The sequence below is a fragment of the Caenorhabditis briggsae genome (assembly GCF_000004555.2).
Source record: "Caenorhabditis briggsae complete genome, chrII, whole genome shotgun sequence".
Taxonomy (NCBI): Eukaryota; Metazoa; Nematoda; class Chromadorea; order Rhabditida; family Rhabditidae; genus Caenorhabditis; species Caenorhabditis briggsae.
This window is the reverse complement of record NC_013486.2, coordinates 10,628,938-10,644,830: the sequence shown is the minus strand read 5'-3', so window position 1 is coordinate 10,644,830 and position 15,893 is coordinate 10,628,938. Positions and strand designations below refer to the sequence as shown.

The window sequence follows — 15,893 nt, the reverse complement described above, 5'->3', positions numbered from 1 at the left end:
AGTTTGTACTAACAAATAATTTGAGTGAAACGTTTTACTGTGCTCAAATTTGGAGTGCAAAAATTCAAATAATTCATCAGTAAACTGACCAAGTTTCAAATTATTCGATTTACTTCGAGCTGATTTATAGCATGTCAAAGTTGCTCCATCTCATGAAAATCACAGGAAACATTACGCCGTTCATCTTTGAACAATCATAACTTTGGATAATCCTCAAGGCTTGAGGGATCGCTTTGAAAATATAAGTAGCTTTGAATCAAACGTAAAATTATATTCATACCAATTTTTGTGCTTCCAAAATACGTATGTCTAAAGATATACCCGTTTTTTATCAGTCCGGATAATTGGGCACTACCCTGTAGAGTTTATTTCTTTTCAGATATGAATTCCGTCTCAAGTGTCTTTTCGAAAAACCTAATTTTTTGGTTTTTTATACTTGGACCAATGTCTTCGAGTATATTCTTGAATTTGTCTCGGGAAGGTTCTATAATAACCGTAGATCCACTAATTAAAAACTCAGTTCTCCATTCTCATCTCCTTCATCATCTTCTCATTTTTCTCACATCTTCAACACTCCTCCCTTTTTTCACCACCATACTAATAGCTCTTTCTTTTTCCCGTTTCCCTCCTGCTCAATTTCATTTTCTCTGCGTCTCTCCACTTCTCATTATATTTTTCTATTTCGATATATTTATGGATAAGAAGTTGTTTGTTGGGGGGAGGTCGCCAGCATCATCATCCAGCATATTTTGTTTTCTCTAGAAATCCAGCCGAGTTTTCAGTTATATTACTGCTGGGGGGGGGGGGGGGGGGAAACGAAAAGGTATGGCAACCAGAGAAAAGTAAAAGAAAAGAGGAAGCAACAAAGTTTTATGGTTTTAGAATAGCTTATGCTAAACGATTTTTAGGTATAAAAATTTGAAAGACTTCATCTGGACCTATTCAGAGGGAGGCGTATAATTACCCGGACTAAAGTTTGCACTAGCATAAAATTAGACTGAATTGTTGTAGTGGGCTCAAATTTGGAGTGCTGATATTCAAATAATAAACTGGTAAAGTTTCAAATTATCTAATCTACTTTGAGCTGATGGTGAGTTATAGCTTATCAAATTCGCTTAATGCCATGAAAAATCACAACGACTTGCAGGACACCGTTCATCTTTGGACAATCATAACAATACCTAGACTTGAGAAATCGCTTTGAAAATTTCAGTAGCTTTTAATCAAATATAAAATTTTATTTCTACCGATATTCATGATTCCAAGATACTCATGTTTAAAGATATACTCGTTTGTATCAGTTCGTGTAATTGTGTGCCACCCTGTAAGATGATGTTCCTTCGATTATCTTGATGTGAAAAGTCTGGTTCCATTATTCTAGAACTCTCTAAAAAAATGCTCTTTCTTACGAAAGACTAGATTTAAACAGTAAAACCTCATCTATGAGCTTTCAACTCTTTAGTCCCACCTACTATTTAGTTCTAGAAAGAGCAGTAAATTGACCAAGAGGTTAATTGACTTTATATCGTCCGATAATTATGTTCAAACGCTTCTCCTGCTTCTTCACAATTATCATCTCGTTGTCCTTCTGTTCTGCAGAAGACGTCGGACGCTGCCTTCACCCATTCTTTTTATTATTCATGCGCAACGTGATGCGTAGAAATGTTTCAGAGAAGATGTTGTATAAAATTGAAGTGTGAGAGAGAGAGAGAGAGAGAGAGAGAGAGAGAGAGAAAACGTGCATCCCATAGCTGCTTCAACCAATTTTTTCCGGTCACTGTGTTTATGTGTGTGTCTTCTCTCCCTCATTGTTTCCGCGTATTTTGACACCTTTTGTTGGAAAAGTGGGAGGAGAGGGAGGATGAAAAAACGGAAACGAAGAAGACATTTTTGTGTGTGTGGTCAAGCGAAATGGGCGCGCTTTTTGTCCATTTTTTTATATTTTTCTCGAGCTCACTAAGCTCGAGAAAAAACTTTTCTCTTCCTGATTCGTAGAATTCTGGTGTCTGTCTCACTGAGTCTTACTTTTTTTGCATAGTTCAAGTTTTCTGTTTTTGAATCTGAAAACTCTAACTAACTGAAATATGTTTTAACAAATCAGACTATGTCCAGTCAATCAAAACAAGCCCCCTTGACAGCATCGTCGAAGACGAATTTGTAATGATGAATGGAGAGATGAGTTTATTTGAATAATCCCCCTTCCTCCTTCTCCTTCTCTCCATTGGCTTTTCGCATGCAAATCATTGACTCTATTCACTCTTTGTGTTCGGCATTTCATTTCAATTTCGACCTCGATTTCTCGCGCATCCTCTCTATCCCCTCTGAACATAAACTACTGTAGCCAGTCCGATTCATTCTAATACGTTATGAAGTGTTTCCAAATGTGTTTCTAGATTTTCTAAATGCTATGTGAACCAGATGATTGATTCTCTGGCTAAGTGCACAATTTCCGAATCAAATGATGGTCTGAGATATTTTTCCAATTCAAAAAATAATCCAATTCGGAACTTCGAATCTATTCGAGGAGAAGACACGGTGTGTTTTTTCCGCAACGTTTATGAATAGTTCTTTTCCGCGCGTTTTTCGATGGAATGCAGGCACCGTTGCGTAGAGTCTCAGCAGTTCAATTTGAAGCGTTCGCGTCGAGACCAAACGATAATTTTACTGTAGAATTACGGTCATCGCATTTGAGCGCATTTACAAGACGTTCCAAAAAACATCTTTAGAAGACACTTTTTATGTTCCATTAGGAATGTTATTTCTTGTAAACTCTCTTCAAATTGTGTCATAAGTAGGTGCCATTGTGAACGTGTGGAACAAAGAATAATACGTCTGAAGGAGAAACATAAAAAGATGGAAAGTGCTCGTCGTAAAATTGGCTCAATTCTTTGTTCTTCAACATCGTTCTCTTCGTTTTCAACCCACTTCAAAAACGTATTTTCGTTGTTTCAGTGTCAATTTCAAAGCTCTCCTTCTCTTCTTCTTCTTCATTTTCTTAAAACCCATTTATGAGAGAGAAAGAGGCTTCATTCGTAAACAAGTAAATGTTTATGCTCTCCTCCGTTTTCTTCTCGTCCCAAAATTTCTGGCCTCAGAAAGTGTCTAATTCATTTATAATCCTCTCCTCCGCCACATCGTTCCAACACATGGCTTCTCATGAGTGAAAACAGAAGAAGAATAAGAGATATTTTTGAAAGTATATTATTTTCTGGCTGGTGACCTGGACCCAATCTTGTGACGCATCACCCAGATCTTGGAATCATTATAAATGTGTTTTGAAAACCCAGAACTTAATTTCCTTTGCTTAATCTTCCGAACCTCATAAAACAATGAGTGCAAGTTTGAATAATGTGTTTTCTGTATTCAAGGCCAATCCAACAATCCTACTCATTGACATGTGGATCTCGTTAAGTTGCTGTGATCTCTTAGCGAAACTATTAAATATTTCGTTTCTCATAGTCAAAAATGCAAAAAAGTTGAAAATTATGGAATCCGTTTCTTCCTGAATCTTAGATTTTGTTTTGAAACTCTTTGAGAACCGAAGGTGTGAAAGAGAAACGCCATTGGCTATGGTAGATGGTCCCACAACGACAACTACCGTAACCTAAAAATGTTTTTTGTCGATTTTTCTGTCATTTTTCCCTTAAAAAGTCGGGTTAGTTGTCGTTGTGTGGCCTTCGGCCACGACCCCGGCGTTTCTCTTCCACACCTCCGTTTTTTGTACCAAATTAACACCCTGAAAAGTTTCAAAACGAAATCTAAGATTCTGGAAGAACAATTTTGAAAATGCCGGAATCTGTTTTTTTTCTGAACATTTTTGGGGAACTTCCAAAAAAGTCCATTCTGAACTCTTTGTGCCCAAAGAATGCACTTTTAGTGCACATTCCAAAATTTGTCGTTTTCCGTTTTAGTAAAACACTCAATCATTCCCGTTTCGTTCATTCTCATCCCTTTTTTCTTCTTCTTTTTTTTTTGCTCAGAAGACACTTACTTGATTGACTGACTGCCTCATTCTTCCTTTTTTTTTTGTTTCCGAATGCTCTAAAATCTTTTTTTAGATCAAATCAAAGTTGTACTTCCGACTAGGAAAATTCTTCTAATGCTATATTTTTTTTGAAATCTGCCATGCAATGGAGGAATATAAGATTGATCCCGTTGGACCATGCCAAGCTAAATAGTAAAGTAAAGCAAGCCTGCTTCGTTTGTCGTGTCCCTTCTCCGTTCGTAGGCCCGACTGGCTGTGCTTTTTTTGTGCCTCTTCACTCTTTTTCCACCTTTATTACACCTGCGTCTCGTTGTCTCTCTATTCAGAACTGTCTCATTCTCTCAAATCCTCTTACACTCTCTCTCTCCAGTCCCTTCAGGTTGTCCTTCTCCTTCCGTCTTTCGTTCAAACGGTCACTCTTGAGATAGGAACATGGTCGGGACGCCCTTTTGGGGGTGTGTGTTCAGTTTTTCGGTTCCGCTTCAAGAAAGAGCACTTGAGACACTATCTTTTTATTATCTAGTTTGTAAACATGGCTTAACGTGTTCAATATTAACACTATTCCTGAAACATAACCCATTCTGTCCTTGGATCTTCCTGTTCTCCAGACTGACTTTATTCTCAAAATCGTTGCCTACTTCGTAAATAGTACTCTACTATTGATAATTCTTAGTTTGTTCGTATACTATCGTCATCTCATAAAATCGTAAACTAATTGCATTTCACATCAAACTTGTACAGTTCTTTCGATTATATTCAAACTGGCTTTTGGCATGATGTCTCTGGATAATAGGTATCTATTAATGGGCGGTGGTGCAAACGTTCTCCTCAAATGGGTGACACAGTGTAAACACATCTCCACATGACTGACTACGTCGCCTGAATATATGAATCCCTTTTTTTCTGAATGAAAACTGTCTTGGGACAGCCTGTATGTGTGTACTATCCCTATTACAAACACATGAGCACACACCCTGTTTCTTTATTGACACCATACATTTATATCTATACTTTTTTTTACCTCACAGAGAGATTCATTTTGTATGGAGTGTCTTCATTTTGTTTGTCTGAAAACAGTAGTTGTTTTAGTTTTATGCTCTTGTTTTCTAGAAAATTAGGAAACGTAAAACAAGTTGGTGTATTAAGACTCATATTTCAAAGGTATTTGTGTGGTTTTTGATGTTTTTTGAGTCCCTTTCTGAATATCTAGTCAATCTATATACTAACCCAGTCTCTGAATGTCTTTTCAAAGGTATTCCGCTAGTGTTCACGCTTGTCAGAAACGTGTCCGTTGCCAATAAATCTTTTTCTTCTCCCCATCTTCTTTTCCCCAATAATTGTCCTTCCGGTTTTTTTTACTCTTGTTCTTTTTTTGCATTTTGAATAAACATGGGTTCTGCTTTTTAATGCTATCCATTGAGAAGAAGAAACCGAAAAATTCGAAATCGTAATACCGACAGTTGATTTGGCGCCACTTTTACTTGAAATAGAAACAAAAACAACCACTTTAGGACTAGTTTCAAAATAGAGATGGTTGGGTTGAGAGAGTACTTCTCTTTTCTCCCCTTTTTCATTCCGTCTTATTATATTTGTCACTTTGAATTTTCATCACAATGTTCATATTCTGTATGTCTTGTTGTATTAAAGAAAAAGGTCGAAATTAGTCTAACATTGCAGTTTAGTTTTGTATAGAAGGCCCCCTCAACCTTCAACTTTGAGCCAATTTATCTCAGCTCTTGTTAAAGATATCAATAAGTTGTTAACTAATGAATTACTTGTTATAATATCACAAACATTTTATCGGTTGACAGATTTTTGATATCTCTTATATGAGTCGAGATAACTGAGGTTAAACTGGACAGTGTGGGGGGGGGGGGTCTTCTTGAGTTTTTTTTTTGACAGTTTTTTCCTTCTGAATTTTTTGTCTCTCGTTTCATTGAAATCGTATATCAAATTCCAATTTCCAGGGTAACGATGCCTTCATCATTTATTCGGAAGCACGTACGCGGTCTTCTTCGAAATAAGTTCGGACCATCAACAAGTCTGGATAACGAAAATCAGGTAGATCTCCATCTGAACAAATGTTTCATTTAGTTTAATCTATCTTTTCTTTTTTCTTCTCTCTCCTATTTCTTCTTTTCTGATCAAGAAGATAAATGAAGAGATAAATTGATGAATAGACCAATTGAAAACGGCCTCTTGGAGGGCTGAGAAGAGGCGCTGGTCAGTCACCGAAACTAATGATAACATAGTCGTTAAATCGGTAGCGGAATTGGCTTTTGAAGAAGAAAACGCGGTAGTGGAGGAACAGAAGTTGGTCACGAGAAGGGAACACTTAAAAGAAGTTAGAAAGAAAGATGTCTATAACTAGAAACAGATTACTGTAGCTATTACGTTTTTCAGGATGAACCAACTACACCACGTGGAGATGACAACTCGGAACTTCAGAATTTCTTGGGAGGAATCGATCTTCGTAGACATGAATTCCCAGAAGTTTATTTTGGAAAAACTGGGTTAGACCTACCAGCAATTCAGTTGGAAGCTTTAGACGGAGATGTTTTCGGATCCTACACTGGACCAGAAGGCGGATTGACAGAAGTTGGAGAAGTTCGACAAGGAGTTCAGATGGTTCGAATGGCAAATATTGATGATGAGATGTCGTTGTCAATTGATGGAACCACGGACGAGGAAGCAGAAGATGAAGAAGATTTAGATGCTCCAATCTCTATGAATCTGAAAAAGAGCTCACGACATTCATTACTTCTCGGATCGTGCTCCTCTATTCTTGGTCCAAATGGAGAGCATCATGATTTCAGTGCAGGCCGACCGTCTGCTGAAGACTACGATTGGAGCGCTTATCACGAGCAAGGAGCATATGGAATGAGTGTGTCCTTATATGAGAAGAATCCAATAACTGGAGTGAATGCTGGCGAGCCAATTGCTGATGTTTGGGGAGTTGTTGGAAGAAGTAACAACGGCGTTTTGGCATTGGCTGATGGTGTCAACTGGGGTGAAGGTGCGAGATTAGCAGCAAGATGTGCAATTCGAGGAGCAATTGATCATCTGAATGCTCGAGTAATCAAAGATTCTTTATCAGATACTACAGAAGTATTCCATGAAATGCTTGCTGCTTTCCATTCAGCCCATTCATTGATCCTTCAAGAAGGAGGCATGCTCACAACTCTCTGTGTGGCTCTAGTCGCTCCAGTTAAACGTGGAAATGGATGGGCTCTTTGTGTCTGTAATGTCGGAGACTCTCTTTGTTTCGTCTACAATCGCCACTATGGAGTTCGAGAAGTGACACTGGGAAGCCATGATATTGATCAAATGAGAGATATGAGAGATGCTGGAGGTGCTCTTGGACCAGTCGATGGAAGGAATCCGCAACTTCATAACTTAACTTGCTCAATGACATTCGTAGAAGAAGGAGACGTTGTATTCATTACTTCTGATGGCGTTTCAGATAACTTTGATCCAGTTGTTGGAAAGTTTTGCGTCATAAAGAAAATTGAACAAGAGAATAAGGAGAATGCTCTTCGTCCAAGAGAAGATAGAACCTTGGATGTATCAACACGTGGTGGAGATAAGAACTCAGAATATGCCAGAAATCGTCCATGTGCTGCTTCTCTTCCATGTGTAGATGCTGCAAAACGTCATGAGCTAATGTTGGTCAGAATGAGAGATGTCATTGCAAATGGATTTGGAAACGAAACTCCAAGAGGACCAGAATCGGAATATCTGTATCCACCAGTTACTGCATCCACTCTTTGTCATCGTCTCATTCATTTTGCGACTCAACTGTCCATGTGAGTTTCTCTGAGAAAGATCTAAATATGGTTTTGATTTTTTCAGGGCAAAACGCAGAGTATTGGAAAATCCAGAGTTGTACAAACGAGACAAGATGACCAAGGCAGAACAAAGAGCCAGGTAATAACGACTCTTTCAGTTTTAAGTCTCAATATCTTTCCTAGAGAGTGTTTTTTTCTGAAAATTTAATTCTGAATACAAAAATTAATAAACAAGTATTTCAGAAGAAAAATGGTCCGTGAGAGGATAGCTGATATGCCTGGAAAGCTGGATCATGCATCTGTAGTAGCTTATCATGTTTCTCGACGTGGATTAAATAATGAACCTTCCACACCACCTGGCGGCCTTCAGCAGTCTGAAACAGAGAAGATTCAATTGGTATCCACAACTTCAATTAGCTCATCTGAAGCTATGGACACGGAGCCAACGGTTGCGTTGAAACTGGAGAGCTCGACGTTCGCTCGTGTTGCATCAGCTCAGTGCGTGGAATATCTTATGGGAGAATCTCGGAGTACTGATCCAACAGAAGCGACCATCCAGGAGCTTCTGCCTCCGTCTCCGATGAAATCAAAACCTGAGCAACTGATTCTACATGGTTTAGTTGATAAACCAGTGAAAGAGAAGAACAACAACACCCCAATTGTTACAAATGGAATTGAGAACAGACCAGTCAGTCCATATGAACAACTACCCGTTAGTTACTGAAATTCTGAAGTCGTAATCAACTTCTAATTGCAGATTAGTTCTCGTGAAGCTGGTAAACGCAGAAAGAAACACGGAAGAGGTTCAATTGGACGTCACACTTTGGGAGTTGACGTTCAATGGCTTAAGAAACTTGTGACGAAAAAAGAAGAACAGAAGACTGCAGATGATATCAGGTGAGATACATTTACTTTTCCATATATTTTTATAATTTCATTTTCAGAGGTGACGTGAGCTTAAGTTCTGCAAGCACGGATCGCACAACTCTTCGTCAACGTATCAGAAGCATGTTGGGTTCGAATCGAAATCTTGCCAATTCGGACCAATCCACTGTGAAAATCTCTATGAAAGCTACGAATGTATAATCACGTTCTATAAGAAAATGTACAAAAACCAAAATGTAACCATGAAAACTGAGATTCCGATATCCCGATGAATTGTATTCCTTATTCTCTTTGACCCGATCTGTATTAAAAAAGATGAAAACAATCATATTTGTTTTAGGAAGTTGAAATAATTTTTGCCAAAATTTCCCTCCCATTCTTTCTCATTTCTTTCCGTCTTTGAATATACTTCCATTCTTTTCGCTTACGAGTGAACTCAACTGAATATGTTCTTTTTTTGTATTTTGATGTCTCAGTTATACATAAAGTTATTTCAATTAATGAATCAAGGTATCGAGCGAAAAAGAAGAAATACCAAGTCCAAATGGTTTTTGAACAATTTCGGGGCAGAAGACTGTTTTAAATACACAGATGTATAACTCCTTGAAGATCTATATAACACAATATTACGATTTATTAACAAAAAGAGCTTAATTTAGAATTTAACCATTGCTTTTTTGTTCTTCCATAAAAAAAACGTTTTTTTTTTGGCTTTTTTTTGCTGCCTCGTCGCTTTCGACGAAAAAAAGAAGTGTAGTAATACGAGACGGACACAGCTGAAACGAGTGTTACCGTAGTCTCCCGCCGCGGCAAGACACCTCGCTTCTCCCTCCCTTAATTTTTTGGGCCAAGCCAGTTTTTCGTTCATTTTTGCTGTTTTCTATCTCTTTTCTCGTTAAGAATTGTGTTAATTTCAACGGGGTTTTCTTAAATTATCAATGTCTTTCAAGCCACTAATACGAATTTATATTTTCAGGTAATCATGGTCGCTAAGCCACACGCCAAGTCTACCAAGAAGGCTCTTCGCAAGAAGAAGGTGCATCTCAAGTTCAACGTTGAGTGCAAGAACCCAGTTGAGGACGGAATCCTTAGAATCGAGGATCTTGTAAGTTTAGGCTAAAAAGCCAGCCTAATCTAGTCGATAGAGCACCCGTCTCTATCGCAATGACCAGGCTTAGGGTATAAATGGCCCCTAGTAAGTCCTGGTTGCTTTCAGGAAGCTTTCCTCAATGAGAAGATCAAGGTCAACGGAAAAACCGGACATTTGGCCGCTAACAACGTTAAGGTCGAGGCCGGAAAATCCAAGGTTTCCGTCGTCTCCGAGATCCCATTCTCCAAGAGGTACAGTTTTGGATTTTTTATAAATTTTAACAACATTTTCATTTTCAGATACCTCAAGTACCTTACCAAGAAGTACCTTAAGAGAAACTCCCTCCGTGACTGGCTCCGTGTGGTCGCCGTCAACAAGAACACCTATGAGGTCAGATACTTCCACATCAACGACGGAGAGGACAACGGAAGCGACCACGAATAAGCTCTGGTCTTATTGTTGTTGAAATAAATTGTTGTTTCAAAAAAAAGTTTCATGTTATGATCAAAAGCAATATCAAGGAAATTAAATTTATTTCGAAGTTATAACTAGCTGATGATGGCTCTGTCCGTCGGAGTAGATTGTTGTTGATCCATGTTGCGATGCGGTTGTCTTCTCCTGGTGGTGTTTGGCAGAATTCTTGAATCGGTCGATCTGGCCTGAACTCTTTAGCGTAGTGTTCGAACACATTCAGGCTGCAGAATTGTCGATGTTCGCATTTTTTTATTTGAGGAGTGATTACTTCGAACGTATGATTGATATTCTTCTGATACAGTATCTGAAAACAGTGGTAGGAAATGTATCTAAATGAAAAAACGGACTCTAAAATAAGGTGACCGGTCAGTGCTGTTGTGAAAGAGTTCGACGAGGATATCTGACGCATAGTCGGGCCATTCTCCATATTTTTCAGGACCGTCAACGATACTTTCTAATCCAAGAATCGCCAGAAGTGCGTAAACGGTGTGGTCGTGCTGCAATAAATAATTTAATTTCCATTTCAAGAGTTTTTGTTACTGTGGAATAAGCAAAGTATTTGAGGTTTTCATGGTAACTATCACACTTCAGAGGGTTTCTTGCACATGTCGATTTTGTTCTCATTCTTCCGGAGATGTCATTAATGAGAGAACCACCGCGTGTTTTCAGAATTTCTCTTCTAACATTGATTCCTTTCACGATTGGTGGATCGTAAAGACCAGAAACAAATGCTTTTGATGGACGTTCCAATTCCTCCAGTTCTTCGAAAAAGTTTTCAGAAAACCAACTTTGATTATGGACTGCTTCGGGAAAGTGTATTAACTGAAAATGGTATCGATTTAAAGAAATAACATATTGATTTATTATACACACTTGAATCATAACCGCGTCGTGCACTTTCCATAGGTTATCCCATGTAAATGTATTGTTGAAAAGTTCAGACACTTGTGAAGTTATTCGGATATACTGTAACAAAATGTGTAGGTTATTTCGATTCGTCGTTGAAACTAACTGGTTCACTGTGAATGTAATTCTGAAATTGTTCTCCCTCGTGTGCGATTTCGAGAAGAGCATTCCTCCGTTTACAACTACAAAATGCATTAGCTACGCAATCTTGGTTAGCTGGGCCTGAGCTGTGAATTGGGACCGGCATGAATCCACGTGGCCATCCTTCTATGTCAGGATAGTCCACACCTAGAAAATTTGGAAGTTTTCAGATATGGGTAAATATAATAACCAGGTCTGGAAGAGGATGAAGAAAACATTCCTAACATGTTTGAGATAGCAGAATTAATTGTACGATTCACATCAGTCGATCGTATGTAAATCTGAGAATAAAACTTTGTGAAGAATCCTTAGTAAAAAAATTAAAGTTGATTAATGTGAACCTACACACCTGCTGAGAATCGTAAAAATTATGTAAGAATCCAGTTTCGACATAAAGATCTCTCAATTTCTTTCCTAAAATGAACTGCTGCTCCATGCCTTCCTGAAACAAAATACAACTGACGGATAACTTTGAAAATATCCCTACCGGAGTCAGCTGACCATATCCACCTCCTCCTTTGATCCATCTCATTGGATCCACAGGGTCATTATTCAGGTGTCCATCTGGACTTCGATCTCCGTGTCTCCAAATCTAGAATATTCGATTCCAGCTTTCCCATTTACAGTATATGTAATGTATTTCCTCTAATAGAAGTTCACCCAACTTTGAGCTCAACTATCTCGATTCCTGCTAAAGATATCAAAAACTTGTTCACTGATAAAATATTGGTGATAAATATCATGACAAATATTTTTTCAGTTCACAAAATTTTGATATCTTTTACAGGAATCGAGATAATTGAGCTCAAAGTTGACAGTTTGGGTGAGCGTCTATTCGAAGAAATACGGTAACTTACAGTATGCACAAAAATGAGTTCCATCTCCTTCGGTACAACATCATTTGTGTTTGTAGAAACTTCATAAAAGAAAGCACTTGAAATGACAGCGAAAAATACAAATCGCATTTGTGCGAAACTGTGAGAAATAGCGTATTACTGACGTTGGATAACAAAGAAAAGGCGAAGGAATCAGAACGAAAGTCCTAATTTAGGCTATAGTTTTAAGTTTTGAAAATTGAAGAAAAAAAAGAAGAAGACCGGAAAAATTGAACAGAAAGAGTCAACGAAACAAAGTGATATTCGTTAAACAAAAAAGATTTATGTCGACATATCCAAAAGAACATATCTAGTTGTAAAGCGACATCGACCTAAAATATGAAATCTCTGTATTGGTTTAACGCACCCGATCATGTCAAACTTTTTATTTGCTTCAAAATTTTCGAATTTTTGAATTCGGACAATTGATGATCTGATAGTCGAAATATCAAATATTTGATCAAAAAAATATTCAGGTGTTTTTTGAATGACATTTTGGGAACTGAAAATAGTAGTGTTTTGTCATGTGCACCTGAAAGGAGATTATGCAAAGAGGCAGTTCCAAAAATTTGAACTCAATACACCCAAAATAAATAATTTATTTTTTCCACTTTCTAGCTCTATCAAAATATGGCAATTTAGATCACAATTCGAGATCATTGGTGACGTGGCAAAATTCAGATACCGGCATTCCAATGTTGAACTCTTTGAATACGTTCTCCAGAATACTGAGATGGCAGAATGATGATTCATGGCATTTTGGAATTAATGGAGTGAGATTGAAGAATTCTGTTGGCGCATAAGATGATGAAGGATTACGGTAGATAATCTGAAATATAAGAAATTTTAAATTTTAATTTAAAACCAACAAGTAACTTACCCGAAAATAAGGATTCTTGTCTTGTTTTCGAATGAAAAGTTCTACAAACAGTGAAGATGCATATGATGGCCAACTTCCGATTTCCATCGAAGTGAGGTCTTCAAGACCCATAGCAGTTAGCAAAGAATATAGGGTCATGTCGTGCTGAAAAAATTAATAACATGGTTATTCTTCTTCTTTTCTAAATTATATACTTACCGAAGAATAGGCGTAGTACTTCATCTTCCAGGTTTTCTCTGAACAACCACTGGACCTTCCTGCTCTATTTTGAGAGTATATGCAGTCCAGTTTCTGTAGCATTCTTCCAAAAATATCGGATATCAAAGGACCACATCGTAGCTTTCTGATTTCTTTTCCAATATCTAGTCTATTCGGTTTTTCAGGAGAAGCATATAATCCAGATGTGAATCTATTGATTTTTGTATTCAGGGCTTCCATTTCTTCTAGTAATTCTTCGGAGTACCATGGAGTCCTTTGTTCAAACGAATCCGGAAAATTCTGTTTCTCGCATCGCAATGTGTCTGGCAATCTCCAAAAATTCTCGGCATGTATAGTTTCCCCAGCAACTTTTGAGAGTTTTGAGAAAAGAGAAATCGTCTGAAAAATTCAGAAGGTGAAAATTGAAAATAATTATTTTTCAAAAACTTACAGATTGATCTTCAACTACTTCTTTATATTCATCCAAATCTTTTGCCAAATTCTGAAGTATATCTCTTCTTGGACACTTGCACATCACATTATTAATACAATCGTTTCCATAATTTTCGAGAACAATGATTGGAAGTTTTATTTCTTCTCCATTCTTTTTGGGATACATTCCAAGGAAATTTGCTTTAGCGGATAGAATTGTGCGGTTTCGATTGGTGGAACGGAAAACCACCTGGAATTTGAGAACTAATGAAAAATTCAATGTTACCAAGTTGAGTCTCACCACTTCTTCATCAAAAATTTCTGGCAAAAATCCAGATTCAATATATCTCTTCCGAATAGATTCTCCCAATTCAATATGTTGTCTCACTCCTTTCTGGAAGTTAATCTTGTATATTACAAAACTCCAATTTAGTTTATTACATATGTTAGCTGTCCAATACCACTTCCAATTGAATTCCAATCATTTTCAGCAAATTTATCATTGAGATACGGATACTGTGCGGCTCTATTCCCATGTCTCCAAAGCTGAAAAAAACTCAGTTAAAAACATGGAAACGAATTAAAAGAAGACATACAGCTTGTACAAAAACGAGATCAAAATCTTCTTCGGTTATTGACAATATGGAAATAATTCTAACAGAGAGTAGCAGAGCAATAAACATGTTTCTTTATTTTTCAATCTGCAATATTGTATTTTATTTCCAAACAGATTCGGTTCTCTTCTTTTTATATACGGGGCTTAACGGTCGATGGTTTTTCGATTAGGAACGTCATCATCGTCGGTAACAAACTGAACTTTTTCTTTTATTTCAACAGGTTAACCATCTGACGTCGTCTAGATAATCGCTAAATAGTTTATTGGAATCGTTTGGTTTTTTTTTATCCGACAGGAGAATATCTCTGTATTTGTTTTCGTGATCACAACTGGAAAGATTTAGTTTGCACTGTTATTATTTTTATTTCAGTAGCAAAACTGAAAACGGAAGTTCTTGAAGTTGGAAAAACAATTTTTATGTTAGAGATCCGAACAACTTTCAATAGATGCAAGATGAAATATCTCGGGAACTGTCTGGTCCATGTTGCTGACGAAACTTCCTTTTCCATTGCTTCCATACTTTGATAAGGCTGTCAGAAGTCTGGCAGAAAAACAGTACATCTTTCAAATTCAGGAAATTGATTCAGAAAAAAATTTCGTGAAAAAAAGCGATCATCCATGGTTGCACCTTTAAGAATTCTTACGGGTTTGCTCGTAAAAACGGATTCAAATTCTGAATCGACTTTTTCGCTGCAACTTTTTTGTTGAAAGTTTTCACTAAAAATGTCTTTGTGCGCTTCAGAAATCACACCTAAAGTGACTTGCTGAATTTCGCTTCGCCTGCATACAAACGCGCTCTGCCTGATTTCAGTTGCGCTTTCAAAAAACAATTTCGCATGCTAACTTTTTTTCTCTCTGAAATAGATTTTCTTCTTGAATTCGCTGAATCGATCTGCATACATTTAATTAATACATCGTAATTATAGGTTCTAATGCCACAAGATCCCAGTGAGGAGCTACTTCCTCCTAATTATCAAGACTTTCCAGATGGATCCCTTCTTCGGGTGGTTTTTCACAATTTCCTGTAAGTTTGTTCATAATTTCGACAATTCAACTCAATTATGTTTCAGTACATACGAGCATACATCATTCATTCCTACAGCAAGTCTGAATATGATTTTGGGTCATAACGGAAGTGGAAAGAGTTCTATCATTTGCGGAATTTGCCTTGCGTGTGGAGGAAGTCCTAAAACATTAGGAAGATCAGAGAAAATCACCGAATACATCAGACATGGATGTCAGGAGGGATATGTTGAAGTTGTAATGTAGGTGTATTATCATATCTAAAGATAATTGCTAGAAACATACTTGTAAAATTCCGGGCCGGGCCGGGCCTGAGGAAAATTTTCCCGGCAGCAAAAATTTTATCATTTTGAACCGAATTTTGAGCTCTCAATACAATGTTCTATTTTTTGTGCTTTTTGGATTGTTTGTCTGTTTGATCAAAAAAACTCGAAAAAAATTTTTTGATCGAAAAAAATCACATAAGGGTCCCCCTTATGTGTTTTTTGAAATTTTCAAAACTTGTGGAATGACAGGCCCGCCGGAACCGTCACCACCTGCCAAGAGCCGCTTTGCAACAATTCCCACGGACCTCAACACATTCCACTGCTAATTGCCTTG

The 15,893-nt window shown here is 37.5% G+C and overlaps 5 protein-coding genes across 5 annotated transcripts in view; 3 read left to right on the top strand and 2 right to left on the bottom strand.

The window, feature by feature from the left end:
* Nucleotides 1-5,959: 5,959 nt before the first annotated feature.
* On the top strand, nt 5,960-8,859 carry CBG02308 (the record flags this gene model as incomplete). The annotated part of the gene is made up of 7 exons (XM_045242631.1): nt 5,960-6,046; nt 6,198-6,329; nt 6,389-7,791; nt 7,838-7,912; nt 8,017-8,485; nt 8,531-8,670; nt 8,718-8,859. 7 exons carry the CDS (start codon nt 5,960-5,962, stop codon nt 8,857-8,859), a joined length of 2,448 nt encoding a protein of 815 aa, XP_045092343.1.
* A 781-nt stretch (nt 8,860-9,640) lies between these two features.
* Nucleotides 9,641-10,192, top strand: Cbr-rpl-22 (the record flags this gene model as incomplete). Its single annotated transcript, XM_002630594.1, has 3 exons — nt 9,641-9,763; nt 9,875-9,999; nt 10,048-10,192. The coding sequence occupies 3 exons, from the start codon at nt 9,641-9,643 to the stop codon at nt 10,190-10,192; spliced, it is 393 nt and encodes a 130-aa protein (XP_002630640.1).
* Nucleotides 10,193-10,295: 103 nt separating this feature from the next.
* Nucleotides 10,296-13,615, bottom strand: CBG02310 (the record flags this gene model as incomplete). Its single annotated transcript, XM_002630595.1, has 9 exons — nt 10,296-10,526; nt 10,570-10,719; nt 10,907-11,044; nt 11,096-11,188; nt 11,619-11,711; nt 11,757-11,861; nt 12,127-12,244; nt 13,014-13,168; nt 13,223-13,615. Coding segments are annotated over 9 exons (1,476 nt in total), but the record flags the coding sequence as incomplete, so codon positions are not given.
* Nucleotides 13,616-14,803: 1,188 nt separating this feature from the next.
* Nucleotides 14,804-14,890, bottom strand: CBG25654 (the record flags this gene model as incomplete). The annotated part of the gene is made up of 1 exon (XM_045242630.1): nt 14,804-14,890. The coding sequence occupies one exon, from the start codon at nt 14,888-14,890 to the stop codon at nt 14,804-14,806; it is 87 nt and encodes a 28-aa protein (XP_045098189.1).
* Nucleotides 14,891-15,202: 312 nt separating this feature from the next.
* Nucleotides 15,203-15,893, top strand: part of Cbr-smc-5 — a gene marked incomplete at both ends in the record, with an annotated part of 7,695 nt that continues 7,004 nt past the window's right edge. Inside the window, 2 exons of the mRNA XM_002630596.1 lie at nt 15,203-15,294; nt 15,341-15,535. Of these exons, the coding sequence (XP_002630642.1) occupies nt 15,203-15,294; nt 15,341-15,535 (287 nt within the window). The remainder of the gene's footprint in view (nt 15,295-15,340; nt 15,536-15,893) is intronic.